Source organism: Bos grunniens, chromosome 9, assembly GCF_055505025.1.
Source record: "Bos grunniens cultivar Pamir isolate PY7600 chromosome 9, Bosgru_T2T1.0, whole genome shotgun sequence".
NCBI classification, from domain to species: Eukaryota; Metazoa; Chordata; class Mammalia; order Artiodactyla; family Bovidae; genus Bos; species Bos grunniens.
This window is the reverse complement of record NC_141173.1, coordinates 61,420,033-61,438,322: the sequence shown is the minus strand read 5'-3', so window position 1 is coordinate 61,438,322 and position 18,290 is coordinate 61,420,033. Positions and strand designations below refer to the sequence as shown.

The window sequence follows — 18,290 nt, the reverse complement described above, 5'->3', positions numbered from 1 at the left end:
TGTCATCTATTAATGAACACGGAGGGAGAATGAGGTTTGCTGAGATCTTCATCACCATGAAATATCTGGGGCTCTGATAACTTCATAATTATTTCTGACTAGGAAACACTATAATAGATAAAGATATTACTCCCTATACTTATCCCCATCAGCTGTAGCATGATGAAGCTTACCGTCTGCTCTGACAAGTTGATTCGGACAAGTGTGTTGCCTGAAGCCCTGGCTAAGGCTCCCACCAAGCTCGTCTTGCCCACACCAGGGGAGCCCTCCAGTAGGATGGGTTTGTTCAGTTTTGTAGCTCTTAAGAGCCTCTGGGCATTCATAGCTGTGGTGCCTGCACTGAGTGCATAGTCGGCAATATTATTCCTATGCAAGACAGGGCCTGAAGTGGAGAAAAGTCGCATGTAAGCTGGACATCACACGAAAGTTGATATATATATATATATATATATATTATACATATAATATATGTTTATATGTATAACTGGAGATTAGAAAAATCCACCAAGTAGACTGTCAGTCAGTGAAGTACTGTCTGTGGTGAAAATGCTTAACCTTATTTCAATATATTTCCTCACTTCTGGGTTCATAAAGTGCTTTCCAGCAACAACCAGCAGCACACTTTTTTCATCTGTGATGACCACACTTACGTCTACACACAGGTTGGAACTGCAAGCATGCATCTTTGCATATTTCCTTTCACAACCTATACCTGGAATCACTACGCCGTGTGCTTGTACAATTTACCCTGTACTTATATTTTCCTAAAACTCAAGCAGAAGCTAGGCATACAGACCAGATGGTTCCACATAAACAATTTCATTCAAGGTTTTAAGCCACCAGATAATTCAGGATGCATCTTGTAGCTGAAGTGCAGGACTAATACCAGTCTTATAGGGCTTAATATTTATGCACTATGTCTTCTAGAAGAAGTTTCAGACTGGTACATCAGTTTGGAGTGGAGCTAGAAAAACATTTTCTCAGCTATGAAAGCAGAAGCAAGGACTATCTAAGTCCAAAGCCACAAGCACTCAGCTCCTACATGAGAGAACTGAATACCACTATGATGGCTTCGGGAAGGGATCTAACAGCTAGATCACAAGGACCACATCAGAGATGAAAACAGTACCACTGATGAGGGAGAGGGAAAGGGGCAATGCTCTTCAGCCAGGAAGCTGGGCTGGTTTAGTTCATCACTGAACCCCCACAATTCTGTGTATTTCTGGAGCCCAACAATTATTAACACAGAGAGGAAGGAGGGACAAGAAATAAATGACTCTGCTATAGAAGCAATAATCCAAAAAGTCATGAGTACCCTGGAAAGATATCTAATATAACTACTTCACTTAAATATTTGACAGAGGCAACCTAATAAGAGCAAGGATTATAACTTAAATCCACTTGCATTTCCCACTTAACCACTCATTTACTCATCCATCTCTCATTTTCTGAATGTCTATGACTGTTAGGCTACATGACAGACACCAGGGACAGGAAGGTGAGTGACATAATGCCTGCCCTCAAGGGTACACAAAACTGTTTTGGTAAAAGGTGATAAAGTTCTATGGCTGAAACATTATGGGCTGAATCACCACTTTAGGAAAGGTCTTATTTTGAGCACTAATACAAGAATAAGTGCATTTTATGGGACAATTTATTCATATATCAAAGACTATATTATCTATTTTTGCATGCCAGTTATATATATTTTAACCACCCACACAACAATGATTATGCCAAGTCAGATTCTAACTCAGTTATCTAGTTCCAAAGTAACCATGAGTATGAGACACTAAAATTAAAAATCACAATAAAAGCCAACTATCTAGGAACCACAAGAGAATCTTCATTTATTTAAGATCACTCTTACCCCTTGGTATAAAAAATGGATGAATTCCCCACAGGTTATCTATCCCAGTGAATTCTTTGTCTTTGAGTCTGTCGTAAATCTTCAATTCGTTTTTCTGACTTTCTGTAAGTCGGCCTATCTTGGAAAGTTTCTTGATTAGGAATTTCAGACATTCTCTGCGAGCCAAGAGAGCTGTACCAAACCCAGAGGAAGTTACCCCTAGAAGAAAGAGGATCAGTCCATCAAATGACAGCAGGGTACCAAGTTTCACAACCATGCAGCCGGATTCTAGGTGAACTATAATAGCCAATGTAAGCAGCGCTAAGAAGTGTGACTTCCTGCTCCCCCAAAACCATCAGATCATCAGTTCAACAGCAGCTTATTCAGTAAGCACTCTAGTAACGCCATGATAAATTAGCCTGGAGAAAAGAGCAACCAGTGTGGTACTACTTTTAGTCATGTGGGCTTGTATTTCTAATTTTCATGGCTGAAAAAAGACTTCAATATTACATTTAATGAACTATAGTAAACTTAAAACTACAGGATTCTGGCCGATTAACTCTAAATGACTGTGTTAAGAAATACCATGTTAAATTCTTCAAGAGCATTACCAGCAGTCTTCAATCAGAATCACTATTTCGTGCTTACTAAATCCCTGGTCTGTAAGCAGTGAAAAGTTTTCTCCATTCTTTTATAACAATCGCCTCTCAAAAAGAGTAAAATGAGAATCACTGTGAGTCTTGGAAATGTTAACATACATCTGTACACAGCCCCTGGGTCAGAGGTCTGGGCCTGCTCCATCTCATGGTGCCCTCTGGCCTAACCCCTTGTTCTCAGCAGCCCACATACCTGAGCCGATTCCATCTATGTACACTAGGCACGCAGCGTGGACAAAAGACGTCACCGTGGAGATGGTCTCCTGTCTTTTCAAAGCAGCTTCCTCCCCCATCGTGTTCATGAAGTTGACCCAGGACAGGATATCTCGGATACTGACCACACATCTTCGACCAAACTCCTGGTGGGTCAGCCAGTCAATGAAATCCAGCATCACCTCAGCTATGTCAGCCCCTAAGACACAAGGAAGCATAGAGGTTTGCTATTTACGAAGACTCCAGAACAGGGCTTTGCAACCTGGGGCCCACAGACGGTCTTTTTCTAAGAACACGAGGTCCACAGCTGTAATCGCATTTCCATAGGGTTCAATGAACAGCATTCTACTCCTACCCCAAAGCAAACAAAAAACCAGAAAGAAAACTTGAGAATTTAAGTCTTTAAGAAGGTTCCCTGAAAACTGCTCCAAAAAATAAAGTATTCATAAGCCTCAGTCTCAAAGAAGCAGATATCCTTTCATGTTCTTTAAGAAAGAGGGGAAAGTGACCCAGACACTACTTGGATTAGGGCTTGTATTACGGCTCAGACCAGAAATAGGTACTAAACTTAATCTGTTTGATGCCAAGAATATGGCTACATCAAGGCAATCAAGGCTCAATTAAGAGAGAGAGGAAAAAAAGATGTTTTGGCTCTCACTGAATATTCTAAGAATTGTTAAACCTAGATTATAAGTATATGGTAGCTTTTGAAATACTATTCTATTTATGTTTGAAAATTTTCATAATAAAAAAGTTTTAAAGTGAAATAATAAGTTAGCTGACAACTACTAAAGAAACACAGTTGAAAATTCTACAACATTTTCTAAAGGTGGTAATCACTAAAATTCAAACCACATTTTCTTGGGAATTACATGTGGTTCAGTGATTGATCCCTGGTTGGGGAACTAGGATCCCACAAGCCACATGGCACAGCCAAGTAAAAAAACCTGTATTTCCCTTATCTTTAGCCAACGAATATTATATATTTTATAATAACAAATCTTATATAAAGATAGCCAACAGGTGAAACCATCAGAAAACTAAACTTTAGTAACCCTGGTGAAGGAGCAATACTTTAGTAGAAGGTACCAGGCTAGTACTTTCCTTAGATCTGTTTGTTCCCATTTTTCCTTAGAACATACCATATACACATACTACTAATGTCCTACTCCCCTCCTTCCAACACACAACTTCTCTGCCCCACTACACCCCACACACCTGAATACTCTCACCTTTATGATCTGTTCTACCCAGAGATAACCCTGGATGAAGATTACGGCTGATGATCTGAATTAAATCTTCACGCTTTGTGCTTTGAGGGCACCATATTTCCGTAAAGCGGTTTCTTAAGGCAGGAGATAGCTACAAAGAACACAAATTCTAGTGTGAATATCTGCGAGAAAAGTTAGAAAACAAATCTTTTGAATGCTGGCTGCAAATCTGTCAAGTACCCAGAGCTTCTTTTCTTACCTCTTCTACTATCTATAATTTATTATTTATTGTCCTGGCTCCTAACACATGTCATCTCATTAATCTCCACCACACTCCCTAAACTCATATTCCCATCATTTTCTTTATAATCATGGTAGAGAACTTCAAGGTCTCATGGAGTCCGTGCTCCAAGGAGGATTCCAGCCCCAGTTGATGACTCCCAAATCCCAACCCCTTCCCCAAAGCAGAGGCCCTTCCCTTTACTTTCCCTTCAGCTACTTTAACCAGTGGCTTAGAAAAAGTAAATGCTATCCTCCCATAGGGGAGAGCTGTCTGAAGTAGAGGGAGAAAACTTGGATATGGCTCAAAGGGAGTGAAAAAGTAAAGAGCTGAATATTTACTGCCTATATGACAATGAACAGTTTAGTCCTCCAGTCTCAAGAGCCTTTGCCTCAGTGTGGATTCTCTCACCCTTCCCCTAAGTCAGGTAACCCCCATTCACAACAGTGCACCAATGATTTCCTTTTACTGGACAACTGGATCAACACCATACTTTAGTCTACCCAGCCAAGCACAGCAGGACCACATGCTGCTCAGCACCACCCTGGCTTAGCCAGGCCCCAATTCCAGGATCCCAACTCTGTCTGAAGCAAGGCATGCAAAGCAAAAGGCAGCTTTCCCTTCGGTAAAAGTTGGCAATCTCTGTCCAAAAAAACTCAAGCAAACCTGCCAGGCAAGTTAACACACACAACTTTGAAATCAGATCTTTCTGTGTTATTTCCACTTGCCAAGAAGCCTATTTTCGTATTTTGTTTGAAACTGTGACGTATTTTATTTCTTCTTAGTACATTTCTCGAAGCACAGCGATCATCTTTGTTCTCATACTACTGAGGAAAAATAGGTCTGAAATACCAATTTCACATTCCAGGGGCCCATCAAGTTACCAAGAATCTTAACAGCTTTTACTCCTGATCAATCTCTTTCTTCTCGCCATCCCGACCAACAATCAGCCCACCCCTCCCTCCTAACCTGAACAGACCAGGGTCCCAAACACAATGCAGACTTCTCACTGAAAGGCTTCACGAGCCTGAGAGCCATGGGGTTCGGGGTGCTCCAAGTGAACTGGACCCTCACACCACTTTCTTAACAGAAGACACTGCCCTCACCCTCTGCTTTACCAACAGTTTGAGGGTGACCCACACAACACCTGAGACGACTGATATGCTCCACCTGTAAAACCAGGACAGGATCCTGGCTGCCACTGCTTTCGTGTCACTTTAAAATTACTCATATCACCACCCCTGTGTTCAGCAGAGTAGACTGTAGGAGCAGAACATGAGAATAAACTTCAGTTTCAATTCTTCTCATCCATAATCCTAGCATAATAACTTCCACACACAGCTCCCATGAGAATCTGTTACAATAACACATGTAGAAAGCCAGGCAAAGTGATTGAAACAATGAAATTTCACACACATACAAAAAGGGAAATGTCAAGTAAGGAAATGTTTTATCTGTTAGAATTATTTTTCAACCTTATAATGACTCTGAAATATCTTTCTGGATTTTTGTTTATTCAGTTCCTACGCAACATATAATTCTAGATAAATTTTTACATACTATATTTATGGGTGCCAGAGAGCTGAGGTCAAAAGGCAGAAAAAAATTATGTTTTAACAACAGTTTTACCTCTTTTTTTCCAAAGTCGCCCCCAGGGTTCATGGTTGCCAAGATACGGAATTTCTTCCCAGCTGTCAACAGCTCTACCTCATTATCCTTGTCCTCAAGGTTGCCTTTTTCAGCTAATAACAGAGTCTTTTCCACTTCAAGGACACTGGAAGAAAAATTCGAGAATGTAAGATTAGAAAAGGCTTCTGTATTCTCTTTTGTGGTCACAGAGTTGTTAAAAAGGAAAATAAAATCATCTCTGCTGCGCTTTCACTTTAGTTAATGGTCTCCTATGACAAACATCAAAATATTTTTTGCTAGTTATCCTAATTCCTGTGTCATGGAACAACAGTTCTGATCAAAAGAAAAAGAATTCCTTTTTCTACTTTAAGCCCTATTAAGACGGTTTAAAAATGGGTGACTTGAATGCAAATATTCATGGCAGCATTATTCATAAGTGCAGGAAACAACCCAATACCACCAAGAGGTAAGTGAAAAAAAAAATCTAGTATTATCAACATCAGATCAGATCATATCAGTCGCTCAGTCGTGTCCACCTCTTTGAGAACCCATGAATCGCAGCACGCCAGGCCTCCCTGTCCATCACCAACTCCCGGAGTTCACTCAGACTCACGTCCATCGAGTCAGTGATGCCATCCAGTCATCTCATCCTCTGTCGTCCCCTTCTCCTCCTGCCCCCAATCCCTCCCAGCATCAGAGTCTTTTCCAATGAGTCAACTCTTCACATCAGGTGGTCAAAGTACTGGAGTTTGAGCTTTAGCATCATTCCTTCCAAAGAAATCCCAGGGCTGATCTCCTTCAGAATGGACTGGTTGGATCTCCTTGCAGTCCAAGGGACTCTCAACAGTCTTCTCCAACACCACAGTTCAAAAGCATCAATTCTTTCAGCGCTCAGCCTTCTTCACAGTCCAACTCTCATATCCATACATGACCACAGGAAAAACCATAGCCTTGACTAGACGGACCTTTGTTGGCAAAGTAATGTCTCTGCTTTTGAATATGCTATCTAGGTTGGTCATAACTTTCCTTCCAAGGAGTAAGCGTCTTTTAATTTCACGGCTGCAGTCACCATCTGTAGTGATTTTGGAGCCCAGAAAAATAAAGTCTGACACTGTTTCCACTGTTTCCCCATCTATTTCCCATGAAGTGATGGGACCGGATGCCATGATCTTTGTTTAAAAAGGAGCACACTAATGATATAGGCTACACCCATGGATGGACCTCCAAACACTGATGCAAAGTGACAGAAGAGATGACTTATATGAAATGTCTTGAAAAGACAAATCTATACAGACAGGAAGCAGATTAGCAGTTTCCTGGAGCATGAGGGAGGATCAAATATAAACTGTAAATGCAAAGTAGGGGTCCTACTGGGATGATGGAAGTATAAACCGGATTGTGGTGGTGGCAAAACTCAGTAAATTTACTAAAACTTATTGAATTATACATTCAAAACAGGTACATGTCATGACGTGTACATTATATCTCAATCAGGAAAAACAATTAATCATCAAGATCCACATTGATCTGAGGTCCTTTCGTCTAGTTATTCTGCTATGTCCATTTATCCTACTTTTAGTAATACATTTTTTTCTATCTCATGATTGAACATGTACTTTAAATAAACAATGCTTTATTTTTCTAAACATGCGACCAATGTGCTGAGTCTTAAGGTCTCAATGACTGTTGTATCTTACTATTTTCACTGCACAACAAGACCTTCTGTTTTGGTAATTCCTGGTCCACAGCAATTTTGTTTACTGGTGCTTTGTATCTGCCAAAGAGTCATGACAGATGGTTGGTTCCCACAGTGGCTACTGCTTTCAGGGGATTTTAGGTGAACCACCCTCACTTCCAGTGCAATCGCTGCTGGCACTCGATCATCAGGGGTCCATCCATCAGGACTCCACGTGGTGCCCAAGATGTCCTGCCTTGGTTACCAGGGCCTCATTCTACCGGACAGGATATTCCTGAAATCTCATGCATATTTTTCTTGTCATTTAAAAAATTTCTGGAAGCCATGTTCCAAACAGGTGAGTTCACTTCAGGTTTTACTTTTCTTGTCCTGCCTAAAGTCTTTAACAGTCCAAAAAGCAGGTTTCTGTAAGTTTATTCAAGGCTTTAAGAAAATCCTTAAACTGCCTTATCTGATCAGATTTTGGTATTTGTGCAGCCATATTCTTTGGGAATGTTCATTTGTCACCTTTTCTGATGCATGAGTTTCCTTTCTCTTCTGGAAAATCAGCAGTCCAACCTTTGCTTAAATGTTTCCAGAGAGGCCTGATTTCTTACTTAAGCACAGGCTCTCACATCCAATACCAATATGAGGCTGGGGGCTGTGCAGCCAGCCAGGTCTGAATGGAGGGTAAGGGTCCTGTCCTGGGGTACTGAAAGGCCTTACAGGAATAACACCTAGGATTTTGATTCTATTTCTTTGAGGAAAAAAAAAAAAAAAAAATCAATGGCCATGTAATAATTTGCCTTAAAAAAAGGTTCTAACTTGGGCTCGTTTGTTTTAGCCCTAGCATCCCATAGTCCCATCTTTCTGATTATTAACACCTAAACAGAAGAACTAGGTCTCTTAAAGAAGAAACTGAGTGCTAAAGCCTAAAAGAGCAATTGCTCACCATCGTTTTCAAACATTTTCAACAGACCTATGAAGAACATTACCATGCAAAAGGATTAGTATCTGTAAAACCCAGACCAGCAAAAGCATCAAACAAACCTCTTACACGTGTGTACCTGTTGAGTCTTTCTAGGACAGAGTCATCAGCCAGCGAGATCTCATCTAAGAGGAAAAAGCCATCCTCCTTCATGGCCAGAACCAAAGGCCCATCATGCCACTCAAAGAGTCTTGAAGTGTCAATTTCTTCCTACAATTTGGAAAAGCAGCGGGTTAAAGAGTCAGTAGCTCCACAAGACAATACACACGTAGCCAGCACGTGTCCTCTAGTGAAAGGGTCCTTCTGCAGAAAATACAGGTCAAGGAACAGAACTTGTGTAACAAGGTGCTCATGGAGCCCCTACGCAGACCAGTGAAAATATGAAGATAAGATATCAAATCGGGAATCAAACACCCCACCATGAACAAAACCCCTCAGCTGACTCCTGCACAGAGCCACCGTCAGTTCTTTAGATGAACGAAACATCATCACTTGCTCTGGACACACCTTGTCATTTGGCTTCTGTCTCACTGGCCGCAGCCCCCCCAGGAAGTCTGAGGTCTCCATGTGCAAGTGGCAGTTGACTGAGTACAATTTCTGATTTGCCAAGGCTGCAAACACCTGACAGATAGTAGTTTTCCCACACCTGTGAGAGACACACACCAGATTAGCAAGGAGCATGAATTTCAAATACACCTCCACAAACACCCCAAGCAGCAAGAGAGAGGAGCCCTGGGGAGAGCCTCACCAAAGCCACAGAGACTGCTGGTCAACACAGGGCCTCTGCCCTCTGCCTCAGAGAGCCCTTCCCCCAAACACCAGCACCCTACCGAGTCTCTCATCCAGAAGGGCAAGTGCTGCATGAACTCTATGGAACAGAACCCTGTCTCGACTTTACCCCGTGTCTCCAACCAGCAGCACTGGTTCACTGAATTGCAATGCTCTTCCCACCAGCATGGCCAGTCGCCGCATGCCCTCGGTCCACACGATGTGGCTGAACTTAGATTCCAAGGTGGACATCGGAGTAGACAATTTACCTATCAAAGGCAGAGTACACGTTTAGGTTCCAATACGAGTACAACTCAATTCATTTTCCTTGGGATATGATGGCCTACTCACTCAGCAATTTTAGGACATTTTCTTTGGAGAAGAGCGATTGAGGACATAATTTTTTCTTGAAATGTTTCTCAAGGACTTCTTGAATCACAACCACCTCCTCCTGCTTCCTGACTCGGCCTGCCAGAAGCATAAAACCTTGGGAAAAAAAAAAAAAAGGAAACGTTTAGTGTTAATACCAAGGAATGCTGAGAGTATGGAGCATTAGCTGCTGTGAAGAGGAAACCTGAAGACCTACTTTGGAAAACAAAGAGACCCTACTACAACTAACTGTTCACTCCATCAACATGACCTCTAGGTAAATCTAACACAAATGAACTTGTGGGCAATAAAAGACATTCAGGAATGTTGAGAGCAGCTTTGTTTCTAACAGCTAAAAAGTAGAAATGACCCCCATGTCTATCAACAAGAGAATGGATAAACATATGATATCTCCACACACTGGGTTACAACACAGTAATAATTTAAAAGGAATGAAGTTCTGATACACAAAACAGCATGGTTGAATCTCACATGAGGTTGAGTGAAAATTCGCCAGACACAAGAGCACACACTGCATGATACTGTTTAGACGAAGCAGAAGCTCAGGCAGAATCTATCACTGGTGACAGACGTCAGAGGAGTGGTTACCTCCAGGAGTTAAGACTGGCAAGAGCCATGAAGGAATCTTCCAAGGAAGTATTACCAGAAATATCCTAAATCTTAGCTGAGGTGGTAATTTACATATGTATATCCACGTATATAAAAATACACTGAGCTTTACATGAAATAATATAGCACCTCCCCCATTTTACTGTTATATTTTGTTATACCTCGATGGGGAAAAAAAAGAATGTTCCTTCCTCTATTCTTTACCAGTTAAGAAGAGCAAATGCAACTCCCATGGGTTAGTTTTATTTCTTCTCCATGCTTATTAGTCACCCTATTAATGACTCACCAAGACCTCTCAAATCAGAAGATTCTGAAAGGCTTTCATGGAGAGGAGCATACAAATTCTTCCAATTGATTATATCAAAATGACCAAATCTGAGTCTCAGATGACATGACCGCCTTCTCTTAGAACTCTGGTATCATCTAATCTGTCAGTATTCTGCAAGTTTCTAAGGCATAAGCAGGATTCTGCACGGTCACCACACTGCAGGTAAGTGGTGCACAAAGAACCACCAACCTCCTGCCTAAACTCCTAATGGCACCATGTCCATACCCAGACTCCCACAGGCGGCTACATGAAGGTACGAGCGAGAAAACCTTAGCAACCAAAATGTAACAGAACAGAGGCCTTGTAGAAACAGGATGCTAATAACAGCAGTCTAGACTTGAGGGACAAAGGCTCTGTTCCTGCAATGCCCAGTAAAATGTATATACTGACCACAATTTGAGCAAGATTTGCTTTAACAACATAGCTTGTGATTCACCCTAAGTTAACAGTCGGAGAGCATGTGCTGAGAGCATACCATCGTTGGCTAAGTGCTGCAGCCAGTCATACTCCTTCTCCGTCTGCTCAGCCAATCTGTATCGCTCAGCCCACCGAAACAGATCACGGAGGGTGATGAAGCCTTGCTTTCCAGCAAACACTGAAGAACCTCTGCGATAGGACTGTTAGAGCACCAAAACAAATGAAAAAGGGTGATGACAAGCACAAAGTACAGAATTGCTAACAAATTTAGGCTCCCAAAGGAAAAGATTCATCACATAGGAAAAGATTACAAAAAAATAATACAAGTAGTGGCAAACATGCAGGAAAAGTAATCCTAGAGTGTAGGACCACAGGAGAAGAGTGGCAGTTATTAGCTTTTTAGGGAGTGATTAAAAAATGTTTAATTCTGACAAAACCCACTTTTAACCCCCCCAAAATAAATGGGATATCCTTAAAAAAAGAAAAAGAAAAAAACCCTGTAGCTTTGTAGAGTTCACAAGAAAAGTCACACAACAAGGATGGATCTCTTTAGTTAGGTCCATTCAAGGATTATTTTATTCATTTAAAAAATGAAAACTTTGTCAATGCCAAATTCCAACCTTAGTAAATGTTTCAATATTATCCACAAGTAGGGAATGTCATCATACACAATTATCAGAAAAATTCTAACGTTATTAAATTGCCAAATTATAAAACAAAACCAAAAAAAAAGAATATTAATGGAATGCATGTTAAAGATAAGATCCTTACTCTGAGAAAAAATAATAAAAGGATGGACGGACTGCTGTTTCTACCCTAAGAGGCCTCAGATTCTATTTACCATTTCTGACCAACACAGTCCATTTGTCACTAAGTGATGGAGAGGTGGAGTACCTGAAGGTCCAGCATGACTTTCACCAACTTGCTGCAGTAGGATGGTGGCAAGCTACACCGCTTATGCAAGATTGTCTCCAACTCAGAACTAGGCAGTTCATCAAAGTGCAATTCCACAAACCGATTCCTGAAGGCTCTAGACAGCACCTGGGAAATGTGCAGAGAACGACACGATAAAGAGGGCCTTTGCATCTAATTTCCAAAGTGGAGGCTCTGTTATTCACTATAAAAAGAAAAATCCTTCAAAAGAGGTAAAAACACAGTCTTACCAAGAAGACTTACACAATGTGGTGACAAACAGGAGAAAAGGGGCAAGTGCTACACACCTTTCTGCCTCCGTAGAGTCCCGGGGGATTCTGGGTAGCAAAGAGCATGAAGCGAGGATGTGCTTTGACAACTTCTTGTGTTTCTGTTATGAGCAATTCACGGTTATCATCCAGCAGTCTGTTCAGTGCCTCTAACACATCGGTGGGGGCCAAATTTAACTCATCTAAAATAATCCAATAGCCCTTCCTCATAGCATCAATAAGAACACCTTAGGGGAAACAAATAATGAGAATCAGTGCATAAATTGGTCCAAAGTGTTATATGCTATGCTATGCTATGCTAAGTCACTTCAGTCGTGTCCGACTCTGTGTGACCCCATAGACGGTAGCCTACCAGGCTCCCCCGTCCCTGGGATTCTCCAGGCAAGATTATGGTTAAATTTCAAAGCAAATTACTCTCTGTAGCTAGTCATGTCCCAAAATCATTTGTGGTGTTAAATATCAAGGAAACATACACCCTTCAAAACTGAGCCCTAGTCCTGTCTACAGTTGACGAGATGAGTGTGGCCCAACGGAAGCATCAGCCCTAACCATCACCACTTATCTGTCATAGAGCCCAGGGAGGAAGAAAAAACAGCCGTTAGGGCATCCATGTGCCTCAACTGAAAAGGTTAAAGACTGCTTGAGGAAATCCATGGAACAGAATAATAATCCTACCTTCTTTAAACACAAGCTTCCCTGAGGAGTCAGATGTGTAACAACCAATATACTCCTGAATATCCGTGTGCTCGTGGTTGTTAATACGCACGCAATGGTTACCAGTAGCTGCGGCCAGCCACCGGATCAGGCTTGTTTTACCCACTGATGTCTCTCCCTGAATCAGCACTGGATAGGTTCTTTAAAAGATCAACCAGTAAAGCAATTTAGAAAAAGACAAAAACCAGAATTAAATCATGTAGCATTTAAAAAAAAATGACTAAAACATTTAATATCCTAAGAGTACGTTTTTATACACCTATGCACTATGGAATATTTCTTAAGCCCTGAGCAGTTTCTATGTAAAAACAGCTACTGAGAAACTACTGAAGAAAGTAATTCCAGCCCTTCTTGCACTAGTAAGAACCTGTGAGTGGGACTAGCTACTACTCGCTTAACAAATAATAGGTGATGAGTATCCGTCAGCAAAATACTAAAAGGCAATCTTAATAATGGCGAAAATTATCTGCACAGGTACCGCTCCCACCAAATGGTACAACTAGAAATGGTGTTTTGTGCCAGGTGAAAAGTGGCATGACTGACTTTAGAAAGTAATTATTCACTCAGCGAATGAGTAACAGGAAAGCTCTTTGAACGTTAAGGAAGCAGGACTAGCCTTTGAGCAAATACTATCCTGGTAAGACATCAGAGCAGTGAGAGGAAAGATCCACACACCCTGCAGAGACCACTCGGACTATGTCTCTCAGGTTCAGCTTGACGGAAGACGTGAGGATGTATGTCTCGTCTATTGTAGGCTCCTTGTCTCCCACCGAAATCCAGTAGCCTTCCACCTGGATAAGCCTACCTCCTTTCGGTTCTGGAATAGGCTGAAAGACACAAGGGTCAGAGAAATAAACCACAGTCCCACAACAGCTATGGTATTCTCTCAGAAAGGGGTGTAAGAGTGGGAAGTTGAACTGTCACCAAGGATGCTGCCTTTTTCTGGATGCTTTCAACATTAAAATCCACAGATGAACATGAAAATAAAATTACTTTGAGGGATGAGAACAAAATGGTGACATGTACTGGTCTTAAAATTCAGGTAGGGGTAGGTAGATTTGGGGGGAACTTAAAATAATTTCTCAGTTTATGACTCAGTTCTCTTCTCTCATCTACCAAAATTCTCACTCTAATCAAGTATTTTGGTCAAAAATATGTGTTTCATATAAACCACATTCCCCAAACAAGGCCAGTGTTGTATTGCGGTGGGGGGGTGGGGGGGTTACACCACTAAATTCTGGATCCCCTGGAAGACATTAAATATAAAAGCAACCCCCCAGAGAAACTAATTTGTTAAGAATAATATTGTAGTAAAGGCACAATCTTCTGAAGATGTGGTGGAAGTTAAGCTGATTTATACAAAATGACCCTTTCTGATCTATAAGAATGGCAAAGTGGTGGTCACAAATACAGCTACAGAAAAGTGCTCTTTTAGCCTCCTGACTTGAAGCCATAATTGTAGGCACTGCTTTTAAGGACTTCTCAGTCAGGCAGAAGGGCAGCAAGAAAAAAGAACTTAAGCCTCCATCATGTGTAACCATGAGGAACACATACAAAAAATAAGTGCAGGGGAATTGTATTGCAATAACCAAAGCAAGCTTAAGTCTTTTCTCAATGTTTTCACAGTTTACCCAAAGTATATATTCATGTGTTACTTGTATAATTTTTCAAAAGGAAAAAACATTGAGTCCAAGTACTCCCAAGTCCCAATGGCCCTTTCTTCCTAAAGTGAGAGCAACTGACATGTGAACAAGACATTTCGTGAGCCAGTTTCTATCAGCCTCCTTCAGTCCCATGCATTCTGTAATTACCTTTGTCAAACTGAAATGGTAATCGTGTGTAACAGAAAAACAAAAAGGAAAGGAGGGAAAAAAAGTCCAACCACTGATCAAAAGAGAGGTGTGCAAATAAATTATGGTATAAGCTTCTGATGAAATGCTAAGTGACAATCAGAAAGCATGTCACTCACAGTGATTTCTGGTACAGACATAAAAATACATCTAGGATATAGTTAGACTAAGAAAGAAGCTACAGAACATTCTTATGAGATGGTCTCCGTTATAACACTTATAATGTTATGAATGGGTATATACAGGCATACCCTATATCAGGCATACCCTAAAGATTTTCCAGGTTGAATTCCAGACCATGGCAATAAAGTCAATATTGCAATAAAGACAGTCACACAAAATTTTGGTTTCTCAGTGCATATGAAAGTTATGTTTACGCTATACTACAATCTAGTAAGCATGCAATAATGTGTCTAAAAAAATGTACATACCTAAATTTAAGAATGCTCTATTGAGAAAAAATGCTCACCATCAACTGACAACATAGGGTTGGCACAAACCTTCAATCTATAAAAACTGCAGTATCTGGGACGTACATTAAAGCAAAATGCAATACAGTGAAGTATGCCCGTATTAGAATTTACCTTGCTAAAGCTACACACACACACAAATATCAGAATTTGATATATAAAAGTTATTTTAACATATATATATATATATACACACACACACACACACACACATATGATTTAGAAGGAAAGGACAATCTATAGGGCTTAAATTTCCAAAGAGTAGGATTACCATGACTTTTCACCACCTAAGGTACTATCTTAAATACTAAGATACTATCTAATGTTTAGATTTTGTGGGATAAACTGATTGCTTTTATAAATAGAAACAAGTTTTGCAAAAAAAAAAAAAACAAACAAACCCAAACAGCTAACAATCTGATATTTCTGCCTTTCATTTATGTTACATCAAAAATCAAAAAAGAGGACTTTCCTAGTGGTACAGTGTATAGGAATCCACCTGCCAAGGCAGGAGACACAGGTTCAATCCCTGGTCTTGGAGGATCCCACCTGCTGTGGAGCAACTAAGTCCACACACCGCAACTACTGGGTCTGTGCTCTAGAGCCCACGCGCCCAGAGCCTGTGCTCCGAAACAAGAGAAGCCTCTGCAATGAGTCTGTGCACTGCAACCAAGAGTAGCCCCTGCTCACCGCAACTAGAGAAAGCCTGCACACAGCAACAAAGACACCGGCGAAGCCAAATACACAAAAGTTTAGAAAAAGATTAAAAAAGAACCTACCTGCTTCAGCAGACTTTTTATGTTGCCAGAGACAATGTGTTGACAAATGAGCTTCTGAACCACTGGGTGTGAGGCCCTGTCAAGTTGTGTTAAGAAACCCAAACAAAAGCCCTAGAAAAAAACACAAATATACACAACAGTAGTTATCCTTCTGTAATAAGAGGCCAACTTATTCCAAGAACACAATTCAACCTCTCAAGCGGTGCTGGTGCACAGAACAACTTTTAAACGTGTTACAACGGTAGAAAAAGGAGGATGGTTAGGTGAGAGTTCTGGGATGAAACATCCTGGGCTAGTCTGACTGAAGCACACAGAGCAGGCACCTGCATCCCCATGCCTCCCTCCCCAGGGCATGCCCACCCCCCAAGCTCCCCGCCACACAGAGTGTACATAGACCTCATAGAGTGACCGCTGTATGTTGCCACATGGATTGGAAGCTGCAAATCGCAGGGCCCTACATAGAGTCCGAAGGCTGTAGTGAGGTCTGTGGCCAGTCCCGTCCACCAATTTTGTTCCAGACTCTTTCCTCACAGCAGTGTAGAAGCTAAAAAGAGGAAGCAGTTCAGATTTATTTCAGTAACCAATAAGTGTTATTATTTTGCTGTTGTTCCTGTTTTCTTCTACAGAAGGGTCAAGAGTCATTTTTATAGATTAAGTGGCCAAGCTTACATAAAACTTGCCATCAAAAATAATAAAATGAAGATGGATCAGTTTCTTTCAGGATGGAAAGAGGAGAGATGAGAAATTTCTGACTCTTAAGGAAAAGACAGGGAGATTTAAGAGGTACTTATCAAGAATCTTTTGAATCCTAACACAGGGTTCCAGAGTTGGCTTTAATATGAGAGTCAAGTGAAATCTCTGTATAAACTCCAGTGGTGATGGCCAAGCACATGGAGAACAAAAGTCATGGTGTATTTTAAAGTCTATAGATATGGCTATAACCAACAATGACAAAGTCATAAAAAGACTGATAATCGGTGACCATGTCTATCTTCATTACCACATACTTTAGAAGTTCAGAAGATGACAAGATGGAAGAAATTTCAGATGGAAACATCAAATGCAAAACTCAAAAATTCATGATAATTCATAAGCAGATACCACAAAATCAACTGTAACCAAGTGTGTGTCAGAGATAAAACTCAGGTTCTTGCCCAAATGGGATCTGGCTTGCCTCCTTTCAATCTAGCTATCCTTTCTTTTGTAGAAAGAATCTACATTCCAGAGTGAGTTTTTATATACAGAACATGCACCTCTTGTACTACCAGCACTTATAAGAGCCACACTGCTTTATCCCCAGCTTTCTGAATATTTGTACTATTCTTGGCTAACGAAAAGTGCTCAGATTTTAAAATGTGGTGTGACAAACCATTCCAAAGCCCTTTGACAAATGTCTCCTTGACTAACCTATTTAAAACATGGTTCCACATCTTATTTTCTAACTGACATTTTATGTGTTATTTTTCTTGACTTATCACAACCAAAAATAACAGTACATCTCTCTTTATTTATTGGTTATCTTCACCTGCAGAATTAAAGCTCCATGAAAAGAACAAAGATTCTGTTTTATTTACAGCTGTACTCCTAGCACCTAAGCCACTCAATAACTATTCGTACTTAAAAAAAAAAAAAAAAAAGGAATAAAGCACAAAAAGCAAAGTAAAACACTAACATGATCTAACTTCAAAACCTTCACGTAATGTATGTTTCATTTTAGAGGTCACAGAGAAAATTAAGTGACATGCCCCAGATGACAGAATTAGTTTGACACAGCCAGCTCTAGAATCCAGGGTGTCTGATACAAAGATTATACCCTCTCCAAATGGCATGCAAAAAAGAGGAAAGAGACTCAAATTAAAAGTACCAAGCCATACCACCACTCTATAGATCATTCAGCTAAGCCCTATTAATTCCAAATCAGACCCAATCAATTATATCAAGCTTTCCCCCCTTCTATGGCTAACATGCAAACTGCACAAAGGATTTCACCAAGGCAAATCAAAATACTATTTATATCTCCTCAAAGAATTTGAATCCTCCAAGGACTCAAACTCTCAGCTGTGAATACAGAAATAATTAGGAGAGTATTATCTGTTACATATTTCCATAGGCAGTGATTTATAAGCTCTGTATGTAGTACGTTGGCCAAAAAATTTGAGTTTTTCTCTACCATCTTACAGAAAAACCCAAATGAACTTTTTGGCCAACTCAATAGCTCCCTTAGGAAAATCCAAGGGAGTCCATAGTTTCCAGCTTTAAAAA

At 40.6% G+C, this 18,290-nt stretch overlaps 1 protein-coding gene and 1 pseudogene across 2 annotated transcripts in view; both read right to left on the bottom strand.

The window, feature by feature from the left end:
* Window positions 1-18,290, bottom strand: part of MDN1 (midasin AAA ATPase 1) — a 140,565-nt gene that overhangs the window by 73,841 nt on the left and 48,434 nt on the right. For both annotated transcript variants that reach the window (XR_015133133.1, XM_086317723.1), the window contains exons 21-36: window positions 16,425-16,572; window positions 16,029-16,139; window positions 13,605-13,756; window positions 12,891-13,069; window positions 12,234-12,442; window positions 11,908-12,054; window positions 11,072-11,213; window positions 9,621-9,755; window positions 9,400-9,538; window positions 9,009-9,147; window positions 8,581-8,711; window positions 5,839-5,983; window positions 3,951-4,080; window positions 2,699-2,917; window positions 1,871-2,068; window positions 174-382 (exon numbers count right to left, since the gene is read on the bottom strand). Coding sequence is in view for 1 of the 2 variants with exons in the window: in XM_086317723.1 (XP_086173849.1) it covers window positions 174-382; window positions 1,871-2,068; window positions 2,699-2,917; window positions 3,951-4,080; window positions 5,839-5,983; window positions 8,581-8,711; window positions 9,009-9,147; window positions 9,400-9,538; window positions 9,621-9,755; window positions 11,072-11,213; window positions 11,908-12,054; window positions 12,234-12,442; window positions 12,891-13,069; window positions 13,605-13,756; window positions 16,029-16,139; window positions 16,425-16,572 (2,533 nt within the window). In the remaining variant the exon portion in view is untranslated. The remainder of the gene's footprint in view (window positions 1-173; window positions 383-1,870; window positions 2,069-2,698; window positions 2,918-3,950; window positions 4,081-5,838; window positions 5,984-8,580; window positions 8,712-9,008; window positions 9,148-9,399; window positions 9,539-9,620; window positions 9,756-11,071; window positions 11,214-11,907; window positions 12,055-12,233; window positions 12,443-12,890; window positions 13,070-13,604; window positions 13,757-16,028; window positions 16,140-16,424; window positions 16,573-18,290) is intronic.
* LOC147366010 (mitochondrial import inner membrane translocase subunit Tim9 pseudogene) lies at window positions 7,737-8,142 on the bottom strand (annotated as a pseudogene).